We start from the raw sequence: 24,709 nt of genomic DNA, 5'->3' as shown, positions 1-24,709 counted from the left end.
TGTCAGCCTCACCTTTGTGCCTGGGAAGATCATGGAACAGATCCGCCTAGAAGCTATGCTAAGGCACATGGAGGCCAGGGAGGTGATTCGAGACAGCCAGCATGGCTTCACCAAGGGCAAGTCTTGCCTGACCAACCTAATGGCCTTCTATGATGGAGTGACTACATCAGTGGACAAGGCAAGAGCTACAGATGTCATCTATCTGGATTTCTGTAAGGCCTTTGACATGGTCCCCCACAACATCCATCTCTTTAAATTGGAGAGACAAGGATTTGGTGGATGGACTGTTTGGTGGATGAGGAACTGGCTGGATGGTCACATCCAGAGGGTAGTGGTCAACGGCTCAATGTCCAGATGGAGATCGGTGACAAGTGTTGTCCGTCAGGGGTCCGTACTGGGACCAGTGCTGTTTAGTACCTTCATCAGTGACACAGACAGCGGGATTGAGTGCACCCTCAGCAAGTTTGCAGACGACACCAAGCTGAGTGGTGCGGTTGGCATGCCAGAAGGATGAGATGTCATCCAAAGGGACCTGGACAAGCTGGAGAGGTGGGCCTGCGTGAACCTCATGAAGTTCAACAAGGCCAAGTGCAAGGTCCTGCACCTGGGTTGTGCCAAGCCCCAATATAATATCAATACAGATGGGGGATGTGCTGACTGAGAGCAGCCCTGCGGAGAAGGACTTGGGGGTACTGGTGAGTGAAAAGCTGGACATGAGCCAACAATGTGCGCTCGCAGCCCAGAAGGCCAACCGTATCCTGGGCTGCATCAAAAGCAGCGTGGCCAGCAGGTCGAGGGAGGTGATTCTGCCCCTCTGCTCTGCTCTGGTGAGGCCCCACCTGGAGTGCTGTGTCCAGCTCTGGGGCCCTCAGCACAAGAAGGACATGGAGCTGCTGGAGCGGGTCCAGAGGAGAGCCATGAAAATGATCTGAGGGCTGGAGCACCTCTCCTATGAGGCCAGGCTGAGAGAGTTGGGGTTGTTCAGCCTGGAGGAGAGAAGGCTGCGGGGAGACCTTACTGCGGGCTCGAATAAAGATGGGGACAGACTTTTTAGCAGCAGGGCCTCTTGTGATAGGACAAGGGATAATGGCTTTAAACTAAATGAGGGTAGATTTAGACTGGATATAAGGAAGAAATGTTTTACAGTGAGGGTGGTGAAGCACTGGCACAGGTTGCCCAGAGAGGTAGCAGAGGCCCCATCCCTGGCAACATTCAAGGCCAGGTTGGACGGGGCTCTGAGCACCCTGATCTGGCTAAAGCTGTCCCTGCTCGCTGCAGGGGGGCTGGGCTAGATGGCCTCTAAAGGTCCCTTCCAACCCAAAGCATTCTGTAAATACCTGCCCGGCTGCCCTCCCGACCAGCAGCCTCGCAGGTCGCCAGCAAACGCCACGCAAACGCAGGGCGAACCCGCAGCGAGCCCCGCGCCCCGGGCCCTGCCCCGCGTGGCCGGCGAGCCGAGAGGGGCCGAGTTCCGCCCTCGGCGAGCCCAGGCCGGGGGCGGCTGCCCCACGGGTGTCCCCGGCCGGCGTGGGGGCCGCGGGGGGCGGGCGCGGCGGGCGGCGGCCGCAGGAGGGTGCTGCGGGAGCGGCGCCGGCGCCGGCGCTGCCGCAGAAGATGTCGGCGGGGCGGCGGCTGCCGGCGTGGTGGTGGCTGCCGGCGCTGCTGTGGGGCGGCGCGGCGGGCTACGTGGTGGTCAGCTCGGTGTCCTGGCCGCTGCCCGAGGCGGGGGCGGCGGCGGACGAGCTGCACAGCTCCTCCACCGAGGAGGCCCTCCCCGCGCTGCTGGAGGAGGCGGGCGGCCTCTGGAAGCAGAGCTACCCGCCCTCGGCTTACCGGGAGGACGCGGCCCTGGGCTCCGGGCCGGCGGCGCGGCGGTCGGGGCAGGGGGCCGTCCCCTCCAGGATGTTCTCCTACCGACGGGAGGGCGGCGGGGCGCCGGGCCGCGCCGGGACCGCCCGCTTCCTCGCCCGCTACAACACCTGGGGCTTCGTGGCTACGCGGGCCGCGCACGGAAAGGTACGGTGCCCCCCGGTGCCCACGCCCGCCGGCTGCCGCGGCCACGCGTTACCGGCTGCCGGGCACCGGGCCCCGGGCCCCGCCGGGGAGCGGCGTTTTGCTCCCTGCCGCCGCCAGCAGCGCCGGCGTCCGCAGCCACCAAAGGCGCGGAGAGAAGAGCGAAAACTCTTTCTAGGAAAGAGGAATCGCGTTTGGAGTACCGTAAGGGAGGCACGCTAAAAAAAAACCCCAAACCCCAAAAACCCAACACACCAGAGAGGCGCAGAAAAAGCAAAATATTTAAGCCAGAACCAGAGCTACAACGCTGGTTTTGGAGAGAGGCTGTTCCTCTCCTCTGGAGAGCGGGTTTTTTCGCTCTCTACAGCTACCCGAGAGGAGGTTGTAGTGAGGTGGGTGTTGGTCTCTTCTCCCAAGTAGACAACGATAGGATGAGAGGAAATGGCCTCAGGCTGCGTCAGGGGAGGTTTAGATTGGATATTAGGAAAAATTTCTTCACAGAAAGAGTGGTCAAGCATTGGAACAGGCTGCCCAGAGAGGTGGTGGAGTCACCGTCCCCGGAGGTGTTCAAAAAACGAGTAGATGTGGCACGTTGCGACATGGTGTAGTGGGCATGGTGGTGTTGGGTTGATGGTTGGACTGATGATCTTAGAGATCCTTTCCAACCTTAATGATTCCTCGTTTTTACTTTCATTAAAAATAATTCAGCCACCAAGCCAGGAAACACAAAATTGCTACTCTACCCTTAATTGGTTTAGTGGTGGACTTGGTAGCGTTAGGTTAATGGTTGGACTTGATGATCTTAAAGGTCTTTTCCAACCTAAACGATTCTATGATTCTATGATTCCTTTCTTTGCAGCATGCTCGACCCCGCTCCTGGCCGCGCTGCCTGCCCCTGCCCCCCTGGGGTCAGCTGGGCCCCAGCCCCTGCTGCCTGCCCTGGGCTCTGGCTGTCACCTGGAGAGAGGAAGGAGGAGGAGGAGGAGGAGCAGGAGGAGCAGGAGGAGGAGGTGGAAAGCCTGCTGGGCTACCACAAAATCTGTCCATCCCGCAGCAGTCCAGCTATACCAGCTTTTAAAGGACAAGTTCTCTGTCAGGAGTGTTAAGCAACATAGCTGGGCTGCGGTGGAGAATCGGTGTCATTATTTTTTCCAGCTTTAAAATCTTTCCCGTTTTAAAATGAAAGGTGGGAATTAGACACAGTACCCAATACCACTCAGACAAAAGGAAAAAAAAAAAAAAAGAGAGCTTTAACTTTCTGTTAACAGTATTCATAGATTGATTAGTGTACAATTTAAAAAAATAGACAAAGTTAGAAGCACATTAATCTTCAGAAAGCAGTTAGTGGCAGTTTATCTTACTGTGAAATACAAAGCAACAGGTTAAAAAAAGATACCATTAAATAAATATGTACGTACACACAAGAGGCCTGTAATTCTACATCAGTTTGTCAGAAATCCTATTAAATCATATGATCTTAACTCTTCTGGTTTATGGTCTTGCTGGCAACCCTCGGTGGAATCACAGACGTACTACTAGCCTGCAGTTAGCTGTGTCTAGTTAGAACACAGAAGTAATACAGAAAAATCTGATTCATAATAAAATTTGTAATTGATGAGGGGGGTGTTGCTGCTCTGAATGCCAAGTTATGCTGCCCGTGATCCCAGTTCTGTTTGAGAATCCACTGTAATACTAACCATGCGTGACAGACTGAGCATTTTACGCAATGGAAACATGTCCTGCAATATTACTGAGAGCTACTGGGTGTTTTTACATTGTAACTCTTAATAATAAACAAGTATTTTTAGTTTCTAAGTTATGTAGCTTCATTAAAGCATTGCTTCTAAGGAATGCTAACAAGGATCATTTATAAGCACTATAAGCATTAAAATTTTAAAGGCATATAAACATTAAAAATCAGAAAGCATGCAATCCAGGTAATAACATCATCCAGGGTTTTCTTATTAACTACTCATACTTAATTTGATTTTGTTGTAAAGGATTTACCATTTACATTGAATTAATGTATTGACTGATAATTTTACTATTTAACATCTAATTGACCATGAGGAAAGAAATATCTGAAGACATGAAAAAACAGTAACTCATTAAGTATCTATAAGCAATTTATAATGGGATGAAAAGCATAGTAGGAGTATAAATCGTTATGGAGAATATTCATGTGTGTCACTGCTGGGCAAGGACATTTTTGCATGTGTTATATTCGCTGTGTGTACGCAGGTCAGTGTATGGGAGAAAACTTTTTGAAAACTTGGCTCCCTGGTGTTCCTCCTCCGACACAGGAGGAAGGTTTGCTCTGGCTGGCTTGGTGGTTGGGACCCCCCACAGCTGAGGTTCCTGCCCAGGCAGCTGAGCTGATGTCCAGCTTGACTTCAAACACAACTCTAGCTAAAATGCCTTCCTCTCTCTCTTGGCAAACCGATGCAATCACATTGCAAATCAAGGCCAAAAGGGGAGGTAAAGTTAGCATAAAAAGCAGGCTGAATCAAGGCTAAATTAGGCTCTGTATCCTTTTGGGGTTGAGAAAAGGTATCAGCACCTTTTTGGAGTAAACATTTCTTGATGCTGATGGCATTGATTTTAATGCACTTAAACATCTTTAATTAGGTGGAAGAGAAAATGTTCTCTATAGTGTCATGGACAGGACTGGAAAGGAGAAATAGAGGAGAGATCTGTTTTCACAGAAGCATGATAGATCTAATTTAGAAGAAGGTCTGTCTCATGATGACAACAGAAAGTGGGAGACTGAGCAACTGGGGGTTGCTGTCCTCTTTGTGAGAGTCCTTGAGGGAATCCCCGACATTGTAAACCGTCTACATGCCAGATGTAACCAGTTGCTTATTTGGATTTTGCAGATCCAAGGTATGCCCTATGGGAACTGTTTACTTCTCAGCGACGGTCCCGTCAATAACAGCACTGGAATCCCTTTCTTTTATGTGACGCCGAAGGACAACACTGTGGCAGATCTCCTGAAGAATCCCGTGGCTTCTCTGACCCTACCAGAGGCAGACGGAAATGTTTGCAGGTAATATTTTTGGCTCTCACCATCAGCTACAAGCTCCTCCTTAGCTTTGTTTTGCAGTAAGTTGCCCCAATAAAGCACGGTAAAGAAAAGCAGAAGCATCATTGAAGTATACTGTAGCATCAACAGCTGCAGCAGCTTTCAGCTCACACGTTGACATACCTAAATTTCAGTCTTTTCTTGGAGGTGCCAGATAAAATGTAGGTGTTCAAGATCCCATTATAGGTCATGGCGATCTAGTCAATAAAGTCCATGTTGTTTCAAGGGCTATCCAAGTCGCGGTAAAGCAGACACCCTTGCTCTGCTAAACAGCTCTGGAGGCCCTGCTGATTGCCTTGATAGGGCGTTAGCTCTCCAGGGTCTGTAAGGGGACCTCAGGCTCTCAGTTCACAAGTTATACTCTCAGAACCATGCCACTCAGTCTAATTTCCACCTCTTCAGAGGGTACAATTGAATATGATATCATCGCAAATTTTTGGCGCTTTGTATATCATAAACAGTCAGTAAACAATCCCCCACATAAAGGAAGCTGGGTCTGAGATTTACTGATCTGTAGATCACTGTAGATAGCAATGAGTTGACTTCTTTCTTCCTAATCATATGTACAATGAGTAACTCCAGATCACTGAAGCTTTACGTGTGTAAAATGTATGTATGTAAACTCGAAGATGATTCAATTTTCCCCTCCATGCTTGTCTCCTTGAAAAAGATGTATATCTGCCATATGTTTGTTTACAGTCAAACATGTGGCAAACTTGGCTGGGTCATCCTTGTGTGAAGTGTTATTTCCAAAGGCCTCTTTACGTGACGAGGTACATGACACCGAAATTGTGTCAGACACGACTCCGTTACCAAGCAGATCTTAGCTGATATTCCAAGGAGAGAGAGAGGGAAGAACTGGAAATTACAGGCTGCTTCAGAAAGAAACAGGATTGAAAGTTTTTACTCCAGCTTAAGGTCCTTTTTGCGGGAGGAAAGGTTTATCTTAAGAACTGGATCCCAGATTTCCCCAGCTGGGGATTGCCTTGGGTATCATCCCACCTCTCAAGCCCACCAGCTGAGAACACCACTGGAAAAAGCAGTGAATAGCAAATACGAAAGCATGTTACTGTTGCACTTGTCTGTATTTGCCTCCAGAACATGCTGTCTGTTTTCTTAAGTTATATGGTGGCAAAATGAAATGTTTCTTAATCCTAAGCAGTACAAGTGATTTCAGGCTGGCATCCCATTCCCAAGGAATGGAAATCATGGCTTCCTCTTGCAACATCAAACACCTGGTAGGAACCTGCTATCGCAACATTTGTTAAGGTAATTCATCTTTGAATGCTCGAGAAGGTCATAGAATCATAGAATCATAGAATCATAGAATCGTTTAGGTTGGAAAACACCTTTAAGATCATCCAGTCCAACCATTAACCTACACTACCAAGTCCACTCTAAACCAATCAAGGGTAGACTAGACTAAACTGTGTCCTGAAGTGCCACATCCACGCGTTTGAACACTTCCAGGGATGGTGACTCCACCACCTCTCTGGGCAGCCTGTTCCAATGCTTGACCACCCTTTCCATGAAGAAATTTTTCCTAATTTCCAACCTAAACCTCCCCTGGCGCAGCTTGAGCCCATTTCCTCTCGTCCTATTGCTAACTACATGGGAGAAGAGACCAACACCCACCTCACTACACCCTCCTTTCAGGTAGTTGTAGAGAGCGATAAGGTCTCCCCTCAGCCTCCTCTTCTCCAGACTAAACAACCCCAGTTCCCTCAGCCGCTCCTCATAAGGCCTGTGCTCCAGACCCTTCACCAGCCTTGTTGCCCTTCTCTGGACATGCTCCAGCACCTCAATGTCTTTCTTGTATTGAGGGGCCCAAAACTGAACACAGTATCCCAGGTGCGGCCTCACCAGTGCCGAGTACAGGGGAACAATCACCTCCCTGCTCCTGCTGGCCACACTATTCCTGAGACAAGCCAGGATGCTGTTGGCCTTCTTGGCCACCTGGGCACACTGCTGGCTCATGTTCAGGTCAGCAGAGTGGTGAAGTTAAGACCAGAATGTTTCTGCTGTTCCTTAAAATTATTTCATTAAATATTTTGAATTAATAATTTCAAATTTAAGTAAATGTATCAGTTATTTCATAACAGGCTAATGGAACTTACTGTTGCTTTCTAAGCATTTTCATTCAATCAAATAGTGAGCTGAGTATCTTGACCAAGTGCTTAAAAATGTGTGTTTAGCTCAATGTCCTAGCACCTACCCTGTACCCTATTTTCAGAGGCTCAAGACTCAGAGCAGCTTCCATTGATGATAACTGCTGGTGTTGAGCACTTCTGAAAACTACACACCCATTTAGGCACTTAAGTGTGGCCTTTCATCCCTGACTTTAAACATCCACTCTTGAAAGTCTTTGCCTTTTATGTTTTAGCAACGTCACCACCCAATTTACCTGTTTGGAAAGTGCCAGTTCACCAACAAAGAAATGCTGCATGATTTATAGAAATATGAAAATCATATACATCACAACCCTTTGAGAATATTTATTTGCTGTCTTTCTATTAAGTAACTATTAATTTCCAAACCAAACCACTACCCTTTTGTTCCGTGTGCCAGAATGTGCTGCTGTTTGTTTTGCATCCAGGGCAACCTGGATTCTGCCACCCGACTCTCTAGTTCCCTCCGCAGCCCCAGACCGTGCTCTCTGGCGAGAAGAGCTCTCTGGGCACCGCCAAGGAGCTAAACCTGGATTTCCAAGACAGCTTAGGCCAAACTAATTACCTTTGGCCACATCCCTACTCTCCCTCCGTACCACCAGTCGCGTGGGGTCCCCCTGTCCCTCTCTCTCACATCAGCTCTGGGCTTTACCTGACCCTGAGTCGAAACATAAATCTGAAGAAAATTAGTCTGACAATGAGAATAAGGTTTTCTGCCAGTCCTTTTCTTCCCATGGCCGCTGCTGCTCCTGGCCATGCAGTCCCACCCCCTCCCTTCAGCTGACCATATGGTGGGCCTATTTTTGCTCCGTAACCGAGCAGAAACTTCCCTTTTTTTTGCTGGATTAGATTTCTACTGGGTTATTAACTTGAATCAGCTCCCCAAGAGCCAGAGGAGTGCAAAGGAGAGGGAAAAGGAGAAGGTGGAGGAAAATAGGACATCCTTATTTTAGTATGTAACCATACTCTAAATATTGAGCTTACTACTGAACTGAGTACACAGATTCAGAGTCTAATCAGTGTTCCTTGCATTATTTTTTTTTCTTACATTCAGTTTGTTTTTCATTATTTCTGGAGTTCTCATCTGGAACAGATGCTGGCTGGCATTAGTGCAAAGAACAAGTGATACGGAGAATGAAAAGCTGGGGCATTTGTTGAGCTGCAGTTTGTGGTTTTGATGCTAGCTAGGAAAATGTGAGCAAGCTTTGGGGCTGTCTCACAGCCAGGATGCATGTGAGCACTGGGACTTTAACGTTCTTCTTTCCCTTCCCTCTGTAACCAGGGTCAGACATTAATTTACATTTTAAACTAGCAACCCATGAGTGATTTTTACATTTTAAACTAGCAACATCTTAAACCGCAGCCCTGTACAGCATCCTGCCGTTACCCCACAGAAAGGACTTCTGTGAAGAAAACAAGGGTGACCGGGCCCTGCTGCCAATGCTTGGGGTTGCCTGTCCCCAGCACTGCCTGCAGCACCGGGTGCGCTGCTGGTAGCACAGCCAGCTTGCTAGCTCTGCCGCGGGTAGCCCAAGCATCTCTTTTGGGGTGCGCTCTACCTGCTGAGATAGCCGGGCTGTGCCCGGCGAACAGCACATAGCATCCTTAGCGCAGGGCTTTCTGTGGTGGCTCAGGTTTTGTATAGCAGGTTTCTTCCACTTCTTTACTCACACTGTATGAGAGGCAAGGCCTTTTACTCCGAGAGACCTCAGGTCCTGCTAGTTTTAAAATGGTATCTGTGAGGTTTTCTTTGCAAAGTGTCATTTATAGGTGGTTTTAATACCAGAAGTTCTCTTGGTCAAAGGCATCGTTAATTGGTTTGGCTTCAAAATAATTATACAAAATAGCTAAATGAATAATGCTGTACATGAGAAAGTTCATGTCCTTGTATGCCAGCAATGTGTTTGTAGCTTGTTTTCGTGTGGAATTTTATTAGAATTTCATTAGAATTTAATTATTAACCTACTCTGAGTTGCAAGAATTAAAATAAACGTGAAAGCTGGTTGATGCCTGTAGTCAATGCTCCTGGGAGTATTTGGCACTCTCCTGAAAAATGCTTCTGACCTACTGCACGCAAAAGAAATCTCTGGCCTTTAGAAAGAAAACATAGCTGACATTTCAATAGTCTTCTTGTATCTAATGAGTATCAAGTGACTTGTGTGCATGTACATCAGTTTGATATTAAATTTATTTAGTAGAGAATTTCATTTGTTTTGTTTCAGAACAGACTCAAGTTCCAAACCTTGACAATAAATATTTTCACTTTTGGGGATGTGAGTAATACAGAGTGGCCTTTTTGGTTCTCCAGCCTTAATATTTAATCAGCTGGTGAAAAAAATTTGAAAAGCCTAAACTAATAAGAGAAATAACATTTAATAATGAAAGAGAGAGAGCTGCGATGCATCTGAATAGGCATTAATTGCAAGACATTATAATATTGCAGCTACAGTCTGGATTCTTCATCTCTGACCTAGAGATTGCCATTTCCCAGAGGGAGACGGGCTGCACTTCTCTGAGAAGGCTCTCTGATGGCCAGGCTACAGAAAGCATTCGTTAGTAACTACACTGCATCCTATCTGAAGGCTGATAAATGGACAATAGAGGCAAGAAAAATTAAATGGTTTAGGGCTATAAATAGACTAAGCTGGCATGTCTATGCCACAGACAAGCTGAAAAGATTGAGTCCCATTCTTATAGCTTTCAGAGGGAGCAAGACCGAGCCCAACATTAAAGAATAGAGCAGCTATTGTTCTAAACACATTTCCCAACACACAGGCTGCTCAGAGGATCTCCCTTTCCAAATAAGCTCCTGGGCCTGCCTCATTACAGCTGCTGTCTGGAAAACAGGCAATTCATTTTAAACGTGTGTCGCCTCCTTGACATCAGGTTCAGCCCATTCGTAGGGACCAACTGCAGCTTTCTTAGAGAAGGAGCAGTTACACAGCTGCCATGAACTAGTTTTCACACAAGGGAAAAAGAAAGAAAAGCAACGAGCTTTAGGGGTCAGTCCACTGGGTTGGTTTTCCTTTGCTATTAGTTTGGAGGATGGTGTTTCAACTCCACACTGCAGACTGTGAGTGATTTTGAAGGACTCAGATTCCTCTCCCGGTTTATGACCTGCATCCGGGGCGGCTCCATCAGAGCCATTTTACCCACCATGCTCATCTACTGCTCGAGGTAGCGGAGTGGCATGACCAGGCAGACATCTGCAGTGGATATTAACTGGGTCCACAGGTTTCCTAAACTCCGCATTGAAAAGGCTGACGGGAAGCACTGAGCATCTCCAGTGCTTCTGGATGCCACCAGGCCACGGGGGGAGGAGAGTAATTTGGTGGGTTAGGGTCCCTGCTGCGTGGTGGATCGGTAGCGTGCATAAACTGCCGACTTCATTCGTGGGCAATCCTGAGAGACGATAAGCCTGCCATGGGTGGCAGACACAACTTTTGAGATGTCAGCTGGCCATCCAACACACAGCTGCCTCTGGGTTTGTAGAGTCACTGTCTGTTAATACAAGGATGAATACAACGAAGAAATTTGGCACTGCACCTTCACACAAAGAGAAATGACGCATGCAGAAGACAAAGGCATCCCTCAATTTTTGAGATCCGCCTCCTGGTTCTGTGGCATAGACACATTTCTAGTTCTGGTATTTATATTGGCCCTTTTTAGTCATATGCAAATAATGATGTCAGTAGCTGTTCCTGAAAAATCTGTATTTAAAAAAAATCAGGAAGATACCAAATTAGAAAGTCAAATATGAAACCTACTATCATCATGACCCAATGCACACAATATAGCTCTAAATTACTATTTTTTCCTGTATTCTTAAATAACCAACTTCCCAAAATCCCTTTCCAGCTAAGTAGCATGTGTTTCTCTGACTCTGTTTACAGAAATAGTTGATGCTGTGATTCTTTTTTTTCCCTGTGAATTGTCTATGGTTAAACTATATTAAAGTTTCCTGTCTGAAACATATTGTTCAGCTAAAGAAATGAGTTGTTATTGTCAATGAAGACAGGCAAACAGACTGACTTCACTTAACAAATTCTAATTAAAATATTCTAGGAAGGATTATCTTCTAGGAAGAGTGAAATTATTTAAAACACGAAAACAGGTATACTATGAATACAGGCTCACTTAGATGCAGAATAGCCGTTGTACCAATACTCTTCAGCTCCGAAGCCTGACTACAGGTTCAGAACAGAAGATTGCTCTTCCAAAAGGAAAAGGAAACATGTCTTTTAACTGTCTTTGCTGGCTCTCAAAACACGGCTGATAAAGAAATTCTTGTCAAAATCAGAGCAGGGAGGGCAAAACTGCCCAGCTGTATCCAGCTGAAGGCCAGCAACAGCTTTTCAGATTATGAAATTGCTTTCAGCAGAGATTTTGTTTGACGTTCATGCCACGCAGATTAACAGCACCAATACATTCTTTCTGCTTCAGAGACTCTGGTAGTTAGTGGTGAGCAAATTAAATGTATGAGGAGGATAACTTGCTTTTCAAAATTAATCACATTTATGAATCAAAATTATAAGCACTTTACAAGAATTCTCTGAGGACACAGCATTTCCTCCCTTCCTTTCTGTCGGTTTTAGAGGAGAAAAATTCCTATGAGTTATTGCATATACTGGAAAACAACCCTGACTCTTTACCTCATGCCCAGTTTGGGGCTAGGTGAAGAGGAGCCCTGCGCAGGGTGACAGGGTGCCTACCTTGCGTCCATGGGAGATGGCAGGGATGAACTGTTCCAGCAGCCAGTCCCCACCTCCTAATTTCATAGCTTTGTATGGCTGCTACCGCTGCTATAGGGAGGTTCGGATCTGTGGAGACAGTCATTGTCCTTATGCCACACATGAACTGCATGCTCTGAAGTAGAAAAAAATGTAGGAAAACTGTTCTCTGGGGCTTTCTTCTTGGCTCTCTGACTCTCCTTTTCTGCAATAGGAGAAAGGTCTTTCCCAGCTTCTTTTCTCTTCCATTCTGCTCAAGAAATAGAGGGGTAAACGCAGTGCTTTCTCACAGGGCAGGGAGAACTGCATTCAGGGCAGATGGGGAGGATTTATGGATCCTGACAGGGAGGCTGGAAGGTCCTGTCTCCTCAGGGGGGTGAAGGAGAAGGATGGCAGCTCCTCTGTGGGAAAAGGAGGCTGGGGAAGAAGAAAAAGAGAGATTCCCTTCCATAGACCCCTGCTTTCTCCACCAGTCCCTGGAGCATTACTGAACCCTCCCACCTTCCTCCTACCGATTCCTTCTCGGGGACACCTGGCTCTCCTTCCCAAGTGCCTCCCAAACTCCTGTTTTGCCTTTACTGTTGATCTGTGCCAGATCTGTTTCACCTCACTAACAGACTGCAGAGGCTGAGAATGAGGATAATACTCAGGGATACTTTTGGTCAGGAGACAGAGCATCGTCAGTCAAAGCAGAGACCTCAACTGCGAAAGGGAATCCTAACAAAGCCCCAACATCATCAGCTTGGGTGCCAATATAACCCCATCAGCCGGAACTGTGGGTTCATCAGATCTGGACTTGGCTAGCTGTTGTATAGGAACCAGAGATGGCTAGTGTAGTAAACAATTTAATGAGTAGGTGGCACTCTTTACTCTGAACCACCCTTGAACCACGACCCAGAAAGTGCGGAAGTGGTACGCAGTAAAATAAGTGGAACGTGTTCATCAGCAGTGCACTTCGTGGCATTGCATCGCTGTTGGGAAACGTGTTTTACTTGGACACAGACTTCTCCTTAAGCTCAGTAAAGCCGGCACCTTTGTAAGCGAATGCAGCTCATGGCTCATCTCACATGCTTGGAAGAGACAACTGCCTGGCCCGGGTCAAACTCCGCATACCTGGTTTACTCATCATAAGCAGAGGAACAGAGACAATCAATTCTTCTCTCTTCACAAATCAGATGAATAATTAAGATAATCTCTCTTAATGCACTGTGTTATAAAATGCATAAATGGAATCTTCTTCCATTTTAATCTGGCTTCCCTCAATTTCTGCAACAGGGTGTATGTATTTTACATAAGCATTAAAAAAAAAAGTGTTCCCTATTGCTTGGTCTCTTTTCACAGTTCCCTGCTTTCTCTTCCCCTCAGTTTATATTTTATCATAGCCTTCATGAAACCCTCTCCAGGGAGACAGAGGACCTGATTCTGGTAGAAACAGGGCCTGCGAAGCCACCTCGGGTTTCCTCAATAGAGAGCCAGTGTCACCGGCATGCCGTCTGTCCCCCTGGCTCTGCCTCCCCCTCACCCCGAGTCAGCAGTGCACAAATGTTCTATGAAGCTGCTCCTCCACACCTACTTGTTCTTGTGCCAACAAAGATAAAAGGAACCCAAGGACTGAGGGCTGAATATGTGTTTAATTATACAGAAGGCAAGAAGTGACTAGTGAATACATGACGAGACCTCTACAGATGTGAGGGAGAACTATTTTAGTAAATATACCTATTTATCCCTGGTATCCCTTTATTATCTTTAGTAACAATATGAGATATATCCCTGGCTATATCCCTTTACTCCTAGGAAGCAAAGCCTGCATTTCCATTAATTGCACTGGTAACACCACTGAAAATTCAAGACCTGTTCACAGTGGAGTTAGAAGTGGTAGCTGTAAGTTTAGTGATTTTTGGTGGTTTAAAAAGTATAAAAGTAATCATACATTATTAGGGAAACACTATGCCAAAAATGATGCAGAAACAGATTTACTTCAGAATACGAAGGGCTCCTTTGATAAAGAAAATACTAATGCTAATGTAAGATTAGAATACAAGGTTCCTATTCTGAAACAGAAAACCTATGATAAGAGGCAGCGCTAAAAGCAAAGCCAACAAAGTAATAACACAGTGTACTGAACTCAAATGTATCACTGTTCCGTTCAGCTCTTCCAAAACCTCATCTAACATAATCTCAACAAATAATTTGTCTGCCTCATTTCCCAGGAAAACAAACTGACTCTCCGGAATATTAATCCAATGTGCAAAATTCAGTTTGAATAACTTTTACTGGGAAGATAGTATTGCGTGTGTCCATCAGTGTAACACTCTGACTCACAAGAACATAGAGAAAACTGCAAACAGAAGAAGGAGCCAGGGAAAAAAAACAGGAATAAAACCATTCCAGATATGGATGTAGAGTATGTGGGTTTTGTGGTCAGCCAAATATGTGGAGAGCAGTTTTTCCTGTAAATCAGGGAAGAGTCACATCTGACACTAGTCCTATCAGGCAAAACCATCTGAGCAAAGGCAGACAGGATTCCCTGCTTAACCACAGCAATGTCAGGTCTATTGCCTAATCAAAATCAGCGAGTGCACTTCTAGAATAAACATGTACTTGCACAAAAAGAGCAAATAATTACAATCCGAGAAGGTGTCAGACCAAAATCTCTCACTGCTCCTGATCACACACAAATCTATTGCCTTGATCCACTCTGTGAAATGCAACCATCCTTTAATAACAATCCCTTTCTAATTCCTCTCTGAAAGTAATTAACAGCATCTTACCTAGGAGCTATACCCAAGAAAGGCACTCGCAAATATGCCTGCTTTTCCCAGCTCTTCAGTTGTTTTACGATACTGTTAGGCTGCGGAAGATATGGTTTCATACACACAGATACACAGTTATTTGTTTAAAGCAATCTCCTGAACTGAAATTTTGCTAGTGAGAAGTCCCTTCCCTTCCATATTTTTAAAAATTATCTAGTTAAATATATAAAGGTATGTGGAAGGTGTTGATACAGTATTAAGATTAAGCACAAAAGATAACAATAGATCAGGAGATCACTTCAAATGGCCTTTGAGACTCTGCTATCCAAGGCCAACAGCTGGAAAAGTGTGGATCTGCACTGCCCTGGCTGCTGGACCTGCAGGCCCTCAGCTGACACCCTTTGCTTGTGGGATTCAGCTCCTCTCTCTACAGCTGCATACACTGTATTCGCTGATACTTATTCATCTTTTGGCGGGTAAGCTTCTCGTTGGACCATGGATGTTGAACGGCCACACAACACCTAAAGCCTATACAAAAGAAATGCCAGGAGCTACGGGTGTCCCCGGGGCATGGAGCTGTGCTGCTTAGGGACAGGATGTTCTCAGGCCACCGTAAGCCAGCTGCGAAACTGCATCTTCAGCATGCCGTAAGGGTTAGCGTTGAGGATCTACAGCGTGCCAAGGTGACCATGTAGACAAGTTTGTACTCTGAATACGCACTGATAGAAATAAACCCTGTGCCAGGGTAGGGAATGCAGATTTTCAGGTACTCAGAACACCGTTCATTTATTACTTCGTAATAAAAAAAAATGAGACCACTATTTATTGATGTGAACAGGAAGTTTGAGCTTGATCCTTGGCAGCTGCCCTTCCTCCCATGCAGAAAGCGAGGCAGAGGAAAAAGAGTACGAGTGGAGTTTGTCCAGAGGACATTAAGCTGAACACCCCCTTCAGACAACTGCCGCTCCAGACTGAACAGGATGCTGAAAAAACATCCCAGAGATGATGTGACTGCAAATGGCTCTTTGGAGCTCAGGCTACAGATGGTGCCAAGTGCTTACTGGGCATAGCTGAGTATCAATCAGCCCGCTATACTTCCTTGTGTATCTCTGTTCATGGCCCTATCTGTAAAAGCAGATACTATATCCAGTGAGCTACATAGTCTTTCATAACCATCTGCGGGGAATCTGCAGGTGTTAAATTAGCTGCAGGAGGATGCCCATATGTTTCCTGAATGCAATAGACACATACTGAGAATTATAACCAAAGGAACCCCAACACTGCAGATTGCACACAGTTAAGGCTAAAGGGCTCAAGCCAACGTCTTTAAGTAAAATTGGACATAGATGAGATGTAGCTGACTGTGATTTGCTGCTTCTGATTAAAACACAGAGAAGAAGAAATGCAGTCTTCATTTCCTAATGTAGTTTTTTGGGCTTATGTTCTTACATGGGGAGACAATCCCGTGAGATGCTGAGCAGTCTCAAAATGCTGGCAATGGGACTTGGGGCTGCTCAGCTCTTGCCAGGATCAGGCCTTTGCAGTCATACAACTTTTTTTTTGTGACTGGTCAATTTACTTATGATTTATATCCTTGTATTGTATATGTCAGAGTCAGCAATTGCCCCGCAGCTACTAATGGGAGTTATTTATTATTACTGTATAGAAAGAGCCAAAAAGCGACAAATGCCTTCCCTGTCTTGGTCTGAAGGATGAAGGCAGCTGGAGAATTTTTTTTTAACGGATCTTACTTGTCTCTTTGGTGCAACGTGTTGAAAAATGGGTAAAAACGAACAAGGATCAAGTTTCTAGGATTGGCACAAGGAAAAGACCTTACGTTTTACACACAAATACACGTATGCATGCTTATTTTGTAGGCACAGGCACAGACTAACCATCTCACTAGTTCTCTTCAGCATCCTGAACTGGGGTCTGTACTTATGTCTGGGAAAACTGCCATTTTCACATTTGTTACAATCTAATATATATTAATCCACTTTTTAAGAGCATAAATTAAGATTAAGCAAATCTGTACAGCAGAGACCTCTTTCGGGTGAGTCCTTCAAGAGCCCCCCCCAAATGTTACAGCTGGGTGTAAGAAAAGACCTGCAAGGCTTGACAAAATATCGCAGCTTTTTATATGCGAGCAGGAATTCATATTTCTCCAAAACCCTTAACAAAGAAACCAAGCTATTACACATAAGCATTTTTCTCTGTGCACAGAAAAAATGTAATTGATCCAGAGGATCCAAGGTGCGCCAGGCTGACTCTCACGGGACAGATGGTCACGGTGCCTCCGGAGGAAGTGGAATTTGCCAAGCAAGCAATGTTTTCCAGGTCTGTATGTAACAGGCACGTGGTAGAGTGCAACCCACGGACAGGTTTGAGACAAATATATGGATGTGGCCATTTGGTACAGAAAATCTGAGCAGTAACAAGCCTGATCTTTACCGTGGGGCCACAAAGCATGTTGGCTCCTGTGTGGCTTGGAACGACGGGCAGAGCTATGTGGCCTCCTTTTAACTCTTGAGGTAACAAACTATGGAAATGCAGTTAGTCAGTGTTGGACTCCGGTAAGGCACGTGGTTTATAATCTGGGGATTATGAAAATATTTCACCTGTCTCCGAGGAGAGATTCCATAAATCCAGGATGTATTTGTTACCTTTAATGATTCTTCCCCACCTTAGGACAGGTAGTGCTCTTCAGCCACAGCTCCCTACTCAGAGATGGAGCAGAGCTCTGCAGCCTTTGGGCTCGAGCCTGTTTGCAGGGTGGAGCTTACAGGTTTTATTACCTCTCCTGACGTACCACGACAACTGCTACCAAAGCCATAATAGTTACAAAACAGTCTCCTTTGAACAGTTGTAAGCACAACCCTGACACACACACACACAGGGTGTGCCCCCCTGCCCTCCAGTGGGTCTTCAGAATAACAGGCATGACAAGCCCGAAACTTAGCTGGGGCACGCACCTCCCACACAGGCTGCCAGGGACGGTCCTCCAGACATACCCTGCCTGGTCAATCAAATACTGCTGGGAAACTGGGATGAGCTGGGATCCAAAACAGCCCAGAGGCAGTACTCTGGCCTGCTGGAAGGGATTAGGGTGGGACCCTTTTAGCGGGTGTCCCATCAATAGCAAAAATGGGACCAGGGATAGACGGGGGCTATATTGGCACACAAGCCTTTTTTAGAAACTTTGCAGAAATCAGATTGCTACGCAAGCCAGGGTCCACCAGCACCCTGGCAGCGGATGCTCCGCTGTCAGGGAGCACAAGCCAGACCGACATGGTGAGGGCTGCCGGGGCTCACCCCATCCAGTGTTGGCAGCAGCTGAAGCCACTTCCCAGTGCCACAGTCGTGGGTGCTCAAAGGGACAACTCAGAAAATGGTGGAAACCCCAGCTCAACCCAGAGGTTGCCAAGCCAACCATCTTCTCTGCAGGGTCCTCTGCAGGGGCAGAGGGGCACTGGGCCAAGCCTGCCCCGCCTTGCACCGCTTCTCCCCATGCTCCCATGAACACTGCGGCTCGAGCTGTTGTATCCGCTCCGTGCGCCGCTGCCAAGCATCCCACAGCATCCTCTGCAGATGCTCTTGCGGGGGCTTGGGCACCCAGACGTTTGCGCCCAGTACTGCTGGCGGGGAAGGTCTCTTTGAGCTGGCTGTAGGGGCAGGCCCAAGAAATGAGACAGAACTAGAGGACGAGAAGGCTCCAGCAGGCAGCAGCTCAAAGGGGCTGTGCTCTGCCTGCTAGCCAGCTTTACTAGCAGTCCTGCCGTACCACAAGTGCTACCAAAGGTGCAGGATTTTCAGAACACTGTTTCCTTTGAGCAGATACAAGCACAACCCTGACACAGGTTCAGAGAATCTCCTCTAACCGTTTTTCACTTACTTAGCGACCAAACAACATCTGCCTTTAGAGACAGGGTTCTGCAGTGGGGAAGGGTGGTGTTCGCTGGCTGCCTTTGTTGCAGTTCTCACCAGACCGGGGTGTGGAAGATCATAGACCTGACTGCAAGGGAGGGCAAAAAAAGATGAATGGTGGTGGTTCTCCGATCTCAGGTTTCACTCTGGCTGAGTACACTAGGCTGAATGTAAAAGCAGACCATGGATATGCTTTGGCACGTCTTCTAAATTGTTTATTTTTTCTTCTTTGTCCTTCCAGGCACCCGGTGGTAAGAAAGTGGCCTCGCAGCTATGAGTGGTTCTTCATGAAAATGAACATTGAGCACATCTGGCTTCAAAGCTGGTATGGAGAAGTTTCTGCCATTGCAGTAGAAGAGTATTTAAAAGCAGTTCCAAGTAAAGGATGATTGAATGGGCTTCAAGATAGAGATCTTCTGAGTTTCCTTTCCAAACACTTTTAAAATTTCGTGCTGGATGGTTACAGTGATTTTTTTTTTTTTCTTCCCAAAAAGCTTCAAAATAGCCCTGTCTTACATGGAGCAGAGTGAAAATAAACCAACACAGACTTTCAAATTATAAAGGAGAGGTGGATACTAGCCCTACCCTGCAATGTACAAATGTGTCATTTCAAACAGGCAATGCGTCATCTTGAATGCTGCTTAAAAATGCTTTGTATCTGTTTGTTTTGACGTTTATTGCTGTGCACCCACAGGGAAACTACAGTATGTGCTAAATATAATGTTCTGATTTACAGAAAAAAGCAAATTGCCTACTCAGAACCCTCTGTGCATTGTGGAGGTATTACTGCTGCTTGGTCTCCCTTGATTTGTAAGTACTCCTAGATAAACTTAATAGCTGCAAATTTAGATATTTAAGTTTTAAAAAAATATTTTGCTAAAGCTGTCCTCATTTTCTAACTTACATTTTCTACATGTGCTTTTCCCTAATTATCTAATTTGATATTTCACTTGGAAATTGAGTAGAAATTCTCTCTTTTAGTAGAAAAAATGCAAGCCGCTCAAACAACACGGCTCCAGTATAACTTGTCGCTCACCGACACAAAGCTGGTTAAACATGTTAAGGGCCCATACCAAATCAGCCCCACAAGGATTATCCCAATGGAAGTATAAACATTCTCCTAAGAAGAATTTAAGTAAATGTCCTCAGCTAGCCTGTTCCTGTTATGAGACGGGAAAAGTATTTTTAATAGCCTGTAGTCCCAATTTTTTTGCATCCCTTCTCCAGCCACTGCTTTATTTTTAACGAACTCGTTTGTGCAAGTGATTTTTGTAAACCATCACTAACTCACCTAGGGGTGGAGCCAGTCCCTTAGCTCTGTTTCCTCACCAAGTTTTAAAGGGCTTGTTCATGAATTTATTTTTCACAGAAGCCTAAAGATAGGTAGATATTTCAGGCCACGAAAACCTCATTTTCCTTGCGTGGAAAGTGCAAACTTTGTTGCAAACATATTATGAATAGGCATCCCATGTGATGATGATGCCAGAAGAGTTCAAAGGTATTTTATTCACCTTCAGCCCTTTCTCTAGATGTCCTGGTAAACTTATTCTGCAGATCCTAAGGGTATCACAGAAAGAAAGGTCACACAGCTAACCAGCCAAGTCATTACACGGTTTGCAAATTATATGGCTGTTCTCCCCGTTACATTAAGGAAGAGACACATTGAGATGGGGTTTCTGTGCCTGTGGGGAAGGTCTTCCATCACCCCTGGGAGGGCAGCCGAGCTCTGGGCACTAGCCCGCGCCACGGCTGGGCTGAGGAGCAGCCTGGGTCCCTGGGCGAGTGACCTGAGCTTGCACAGGTTAATCCCCGGGCAGAGTCAGAGGCAGCTGCGTGAGCTATGACCAGCTGGAAGCCAATTAAGTGTAGCTGAGCTTATTTTGGTTCAGGCGTGGAGGGAGGGAAGTCATCCCCGGGGCGGAGCTGGGCACCATGCTGGTTTAACTACCAGGGGCCACTTAGCCCTTGGGCAAGTTCAAGGCTCTGGGCATCACTACCATTCCTGATATTCGGTAAGAATCAAAGACAAATACGGTGGAAAAACTTTGTTTAAACACTTCTAAGCATTTTTTTTCTTGTCTCATCGCCAGAGACTCTGTTAGCAGTGCAGATCTTTTGCAAAGGTAATTACGCAAAAGAAGGAAGCATCCTGCCTGAATCCATTCCCTTTTTTCCTTCCTTGGCAGATGAGCAGCATTTTCCTGTTTGAGTTTGCCCCTGAATTTTGCACTGTGTAGTACTAAAGCAAAACAGCCCATCCTGTACAGATTTACAGCATACCATCAGGTGAAATCTTCCTCTATTTGCATCATTTTGCCATGGAGAGCTTTGTCCGCTATGGATTTGATACTTTGCCCATCAGGATTAATGGGACTTTTAAAACTGAGTTCAACAAGCAGAGCGCTAGACCCTGTAAGGGAATCTCCACAGATCTAACATTTCTGTGCAACTTTAATTACATGTTTCATTATCTCAGTTCGCTACTATTCCCAGAGAAACCTGAACTGCTTATTCTCTCCCCCACCCCTAAACAGACACATACACACAGAGATTAAGCAAATCCAGTGTACAAGCTTAATGTTTAAACAAGCTGAAGAAGAGAGGCAGAATTTTAGAAATGCTACTGTTAGTATACTCTCAATTTCACTTATATCCTTAGACAGCCTGGTAACACTGACATGGTCCTATGTCCTATCCATTACCTTACTAACACTCTTGCCTTAAAGCAGTAAGGGATTGCACAATGTTCAGTAGAACTTTAACTGTTTAAGAAGTTAGTGTGCACTAAGAAAGGTTTTGAATTTACAATACCCTACTTGCTATAGGCTGTCTTCCTGCACACTTAGATTAATTGGAGTAGCTTCAGTATTGTAAATTGACACATTCATCAAGCAGCTTTTCTACATGGACCTGCTGTGAGGCTCTTGACAGAACCTCAAAACATGAAAACAGCGATGGCATGTAAAGTGACAAAAGGGGCTTCATGAAGAAATGCCATCTTAAATCACCTGTTCTCATTTCATGCTTCCTTCTCCCAAGGAATAGCTACCATAAAAGTCCTTGAAAGTCTGTAGAAATTCATCAAAAATATGACCTGCAGGTTTTGAATGGAATTTTCTGGAGAAAAAAAAGGGGAGGAGATCATAGTTTGCTTAATTGGGCTTTACGTTGTTAATTATATACTAATTTCAATTTGTTTAAACTGATGTCGCAAGTGATATTGCTCATCACACGGTAAGTGATGTTTGTTAAAGCTTTTAACCCAAAGAGTGTTATTGAGATAGCATAGTAAAATCATAGTTCCTTGAGACTGTAAAGGGTCTGATCTTGCTTCAGGTCAAGTCAATAACAAAGATCCTATTTATTTGTTGTGCTTTAATTATTAGATCAAATAAGCATTTTTATAAAAGGTCATGTATTTATTAAACATTTCAAGTAGCTGATGTGTAACTTATTTTCACGTGTTCCATATTTTAGTTATTTCTGTAGCTTCCCCCAAGAAGCTTGTTGTGCAACGTGTATTATTTAAAACTTTAACTGTGGTTTTGCAATATTCAAGAGATGCATTTAGTCATGTCGGTATCCTTGCTGAAAAAAGGAAGACAAAGTTCTAAACTTGGGTTCTCACTTTTTGCTACTCTGTGCAAACATAATGCATGCACAGGATTTAAGCACAGCTAGTTTGAACTGCTGTTCTTATTTAACCAAAGAATGCTCCATTTCTGATGAAATTTTCATCACTTCAGTGGACGAAATGCAACCTGTCTCGTTTCTGGATGTGTATTGCAATTTGCAATGTATTTTGATTTCTAAAGATACTGAATGTTGTTAACAAAATGCCCATCGAGAAGAAATGCAAATAAAACAAGTTTTGAAGTGGAAACTGCAGTTAGGATATTCTTGACTCTGCGGTACAGCATTAGCCAGAGTAACTGACCTTTTGCTGACAGCCATTAGAATTTCTATCTGATCTGAACACCTGGGGGTTTTGGTTTTTTTTTTTTCAGTTTTCCTGAACCAAGCTAATTTCTCTCAAAATACTTCTGGGAGTTGAAAGTCAGATCTGCATTGGTACAGCCTCACTTTTCTCTGGGGAGAAAAGTCTAGCCAAGCACCTTTCATCTTTCCTTCATCTTCTCATTACTGTCAGCTTTGCTTTCACCATGGCAGTTAAATGTCACTCCTAACAACATTTGCTCTTCTTTTCTGCATGTAGGGACTGAGCACTCACCTCTGAGGTGTGCATTAATGGTGTTTTGGAAGTTTCCTCAGTGCTATTTCTTCCTTTGCTGGCCTTGCTCTTACACGTTCTTGTTACAGCTTGTTCTCCGCTGTCTACTTTCCTCTGGCATGTTTTCTTAAGCCAAGGCTGACAATTTACCTTTTCATATTTCTTTCCTGCACCATCTCCATTCAACAAAATTCAAGCTCGCCCACTAAAATTCCCACTTCATATCTGATAAAGGTTATAGGAAACAGCCTGTGTTTCCTATTTACGCCTTCCAGTCTTTGTCTTGCCACGGGTTGGACTGCATTAGCTGTGAGGACCGTGACAACAGTTTCCTAACCTGCACAAATCACAGTCAACATCGGTTTCCTATTTCCAGGGTCTCCATATTCTTAAAAGAACATTTCCTGCAGATGTTCTCTTCCTTTGTACTGACTCTTTTTACTTTTATCCCGTTTCCGGAGTGATGTCCATTCTGATTACACTAAGTGTCTTTCACTTTTTTACCAAAAAATTCTCATTTGGACATTATTTTTGGACTCACTAAAGCACTGTCACTTTTTTTATCTGCTTTTTGCGAAACACTGAATTTGTGCTCCTTCCAAATTGTCTGCTGCTTGCTGTCCTTCAACACGGCTCACCCTTTAGCTGCCTCTACTCTGCCACCACCTCCACATGCCCTCTCCCATCTAACATTCTCCCACTCCTCTGTTGCCTTATTCTCTTTTTCCTAATATTTTCTTCCTTAACTCTAGTTTTTCTGTGTTCTTCTCTCAACTTCCAATTCCTTCTCCACAGCCCCTTCCGCATTACTTTATCTGCTCAGTCTTGGCTTGTCTTCTTGATTTTGCTACTTTAATCTTGTTCTCACAATGCTCAAGAGTCCTAACACTCTGCCAAGTATTTTGGGAGAATGGAATGCTAAAGAGTTACTTTAAAGAATACTTTTGGTTTGAAGTAAGTTTATTTATGCATGTATGTATGTATTTTTTTAAACACCAACTCTGGAACAGAAATGGGAACACACTGGCCTTGGTGCCGACACAGAGTAGGGCAGTTCCGCTTCTGCACAAACTATTCCAGGCTCTGCTAGATCCTGCCTGCATCAGCAGCCACAACACATAATCATGATTAGGAAGAAAAGGACGTTACTTAAGTTTGACAAGGTTGTTTGACGACATCGGTTAACGCACATAGGTTAACACATGATCACACAACTGTTGACTTCTGAAGGAAAAACGGGTGTATGAGGCCATTCTAAAAAGACGTAGCTGGTGAAAACAAGCGATCCAGTTCAGAAGCTGGAAAAAGGTACAGATGTCTTGTATGAAAAAATAGGTAAGACTTCAAATGTGTTTATTTAAGAAGAGGTATGTATCGAGTATTTCTATTTAATGGAAAATGAATCCATAAACCAATCCTGTTTACTCAGTACCTTTAGCTCTTATTTCAATACACTTCTCTCCGTTTTTTAATTTTTTTTTACGTGGTACTGACCCTCTTACCATTTTTCATCCTTCTGAACGGTGCTGCCCTCAGAACAACAGCAGCACAGGCGCCTTTCGGACCTGAACTTGTGAGCAGTTTTGTTCCTGAACTGCCACACATCACTCTGCTCCCCGGCTGCCTTCCCAGCCGCCTTCCGCTCGGGAGGCCGCACGTTACCCTCCGGAGAGGGCGAGGTGTGCCAAATTTAAATTCCCGCCTGTGTCACTGGCCAAATCGATGGCCCGGCCTTACACCTGCCACCCATCGCTGGGGTGAAGGGCCACGCAACCTCCAAGGGCGCGCTCACACGGGGAGGCGGCTGC

General features: G+C 45.3%; 1 protein-coding gene across 1 annotated transcript; it reads left to right on the top strand.

Moving 5' to 3' along the window:
* Positions 1-1,614: 1,614 nt before the first annotated feature.
* CREG2 (cellular repressor of E1A stimulated genes 2) lies at positions 1,615-19,059 on the top strand. The gene is made up of 4 exons (XM_075727839.1): positions 1,615-2,016; positions 4,890-5,059; positions 16,970-17,083; positions 18,912-19,059. The coding sequence occupies exons 1-4, from the start codon at positions 1,615-1,617 to the stop codon at positions 19,057-19,059; spliced, it is 834 nt and encodes a 277-aa protein (XP_075583954.1).
* The last annotated feature ends 5,650 nt before the right edge of the window (positions 19,060-24,709 follow it).

The sequence above is a fragment of the Pelecanus crispus genome, chromosome 1, assembly GCF_030463565.1.
Source record: "Pelecanus crispus isolate bPelCri1 chromosome 1, bPelCri1.pri, whole genome shotgun sequence".
NCBI classification, from domain to species: Eukaryota; Metazoa; Chordata; class Aves; order Pelecaniformes; family Pelecanidae; genus Pelecanus; species Pelecanus crispus.
Note: the sequence above shows the minus strand (reverse complement) of the source record. Positions and strands in the feature narration are given on the sequence as shown.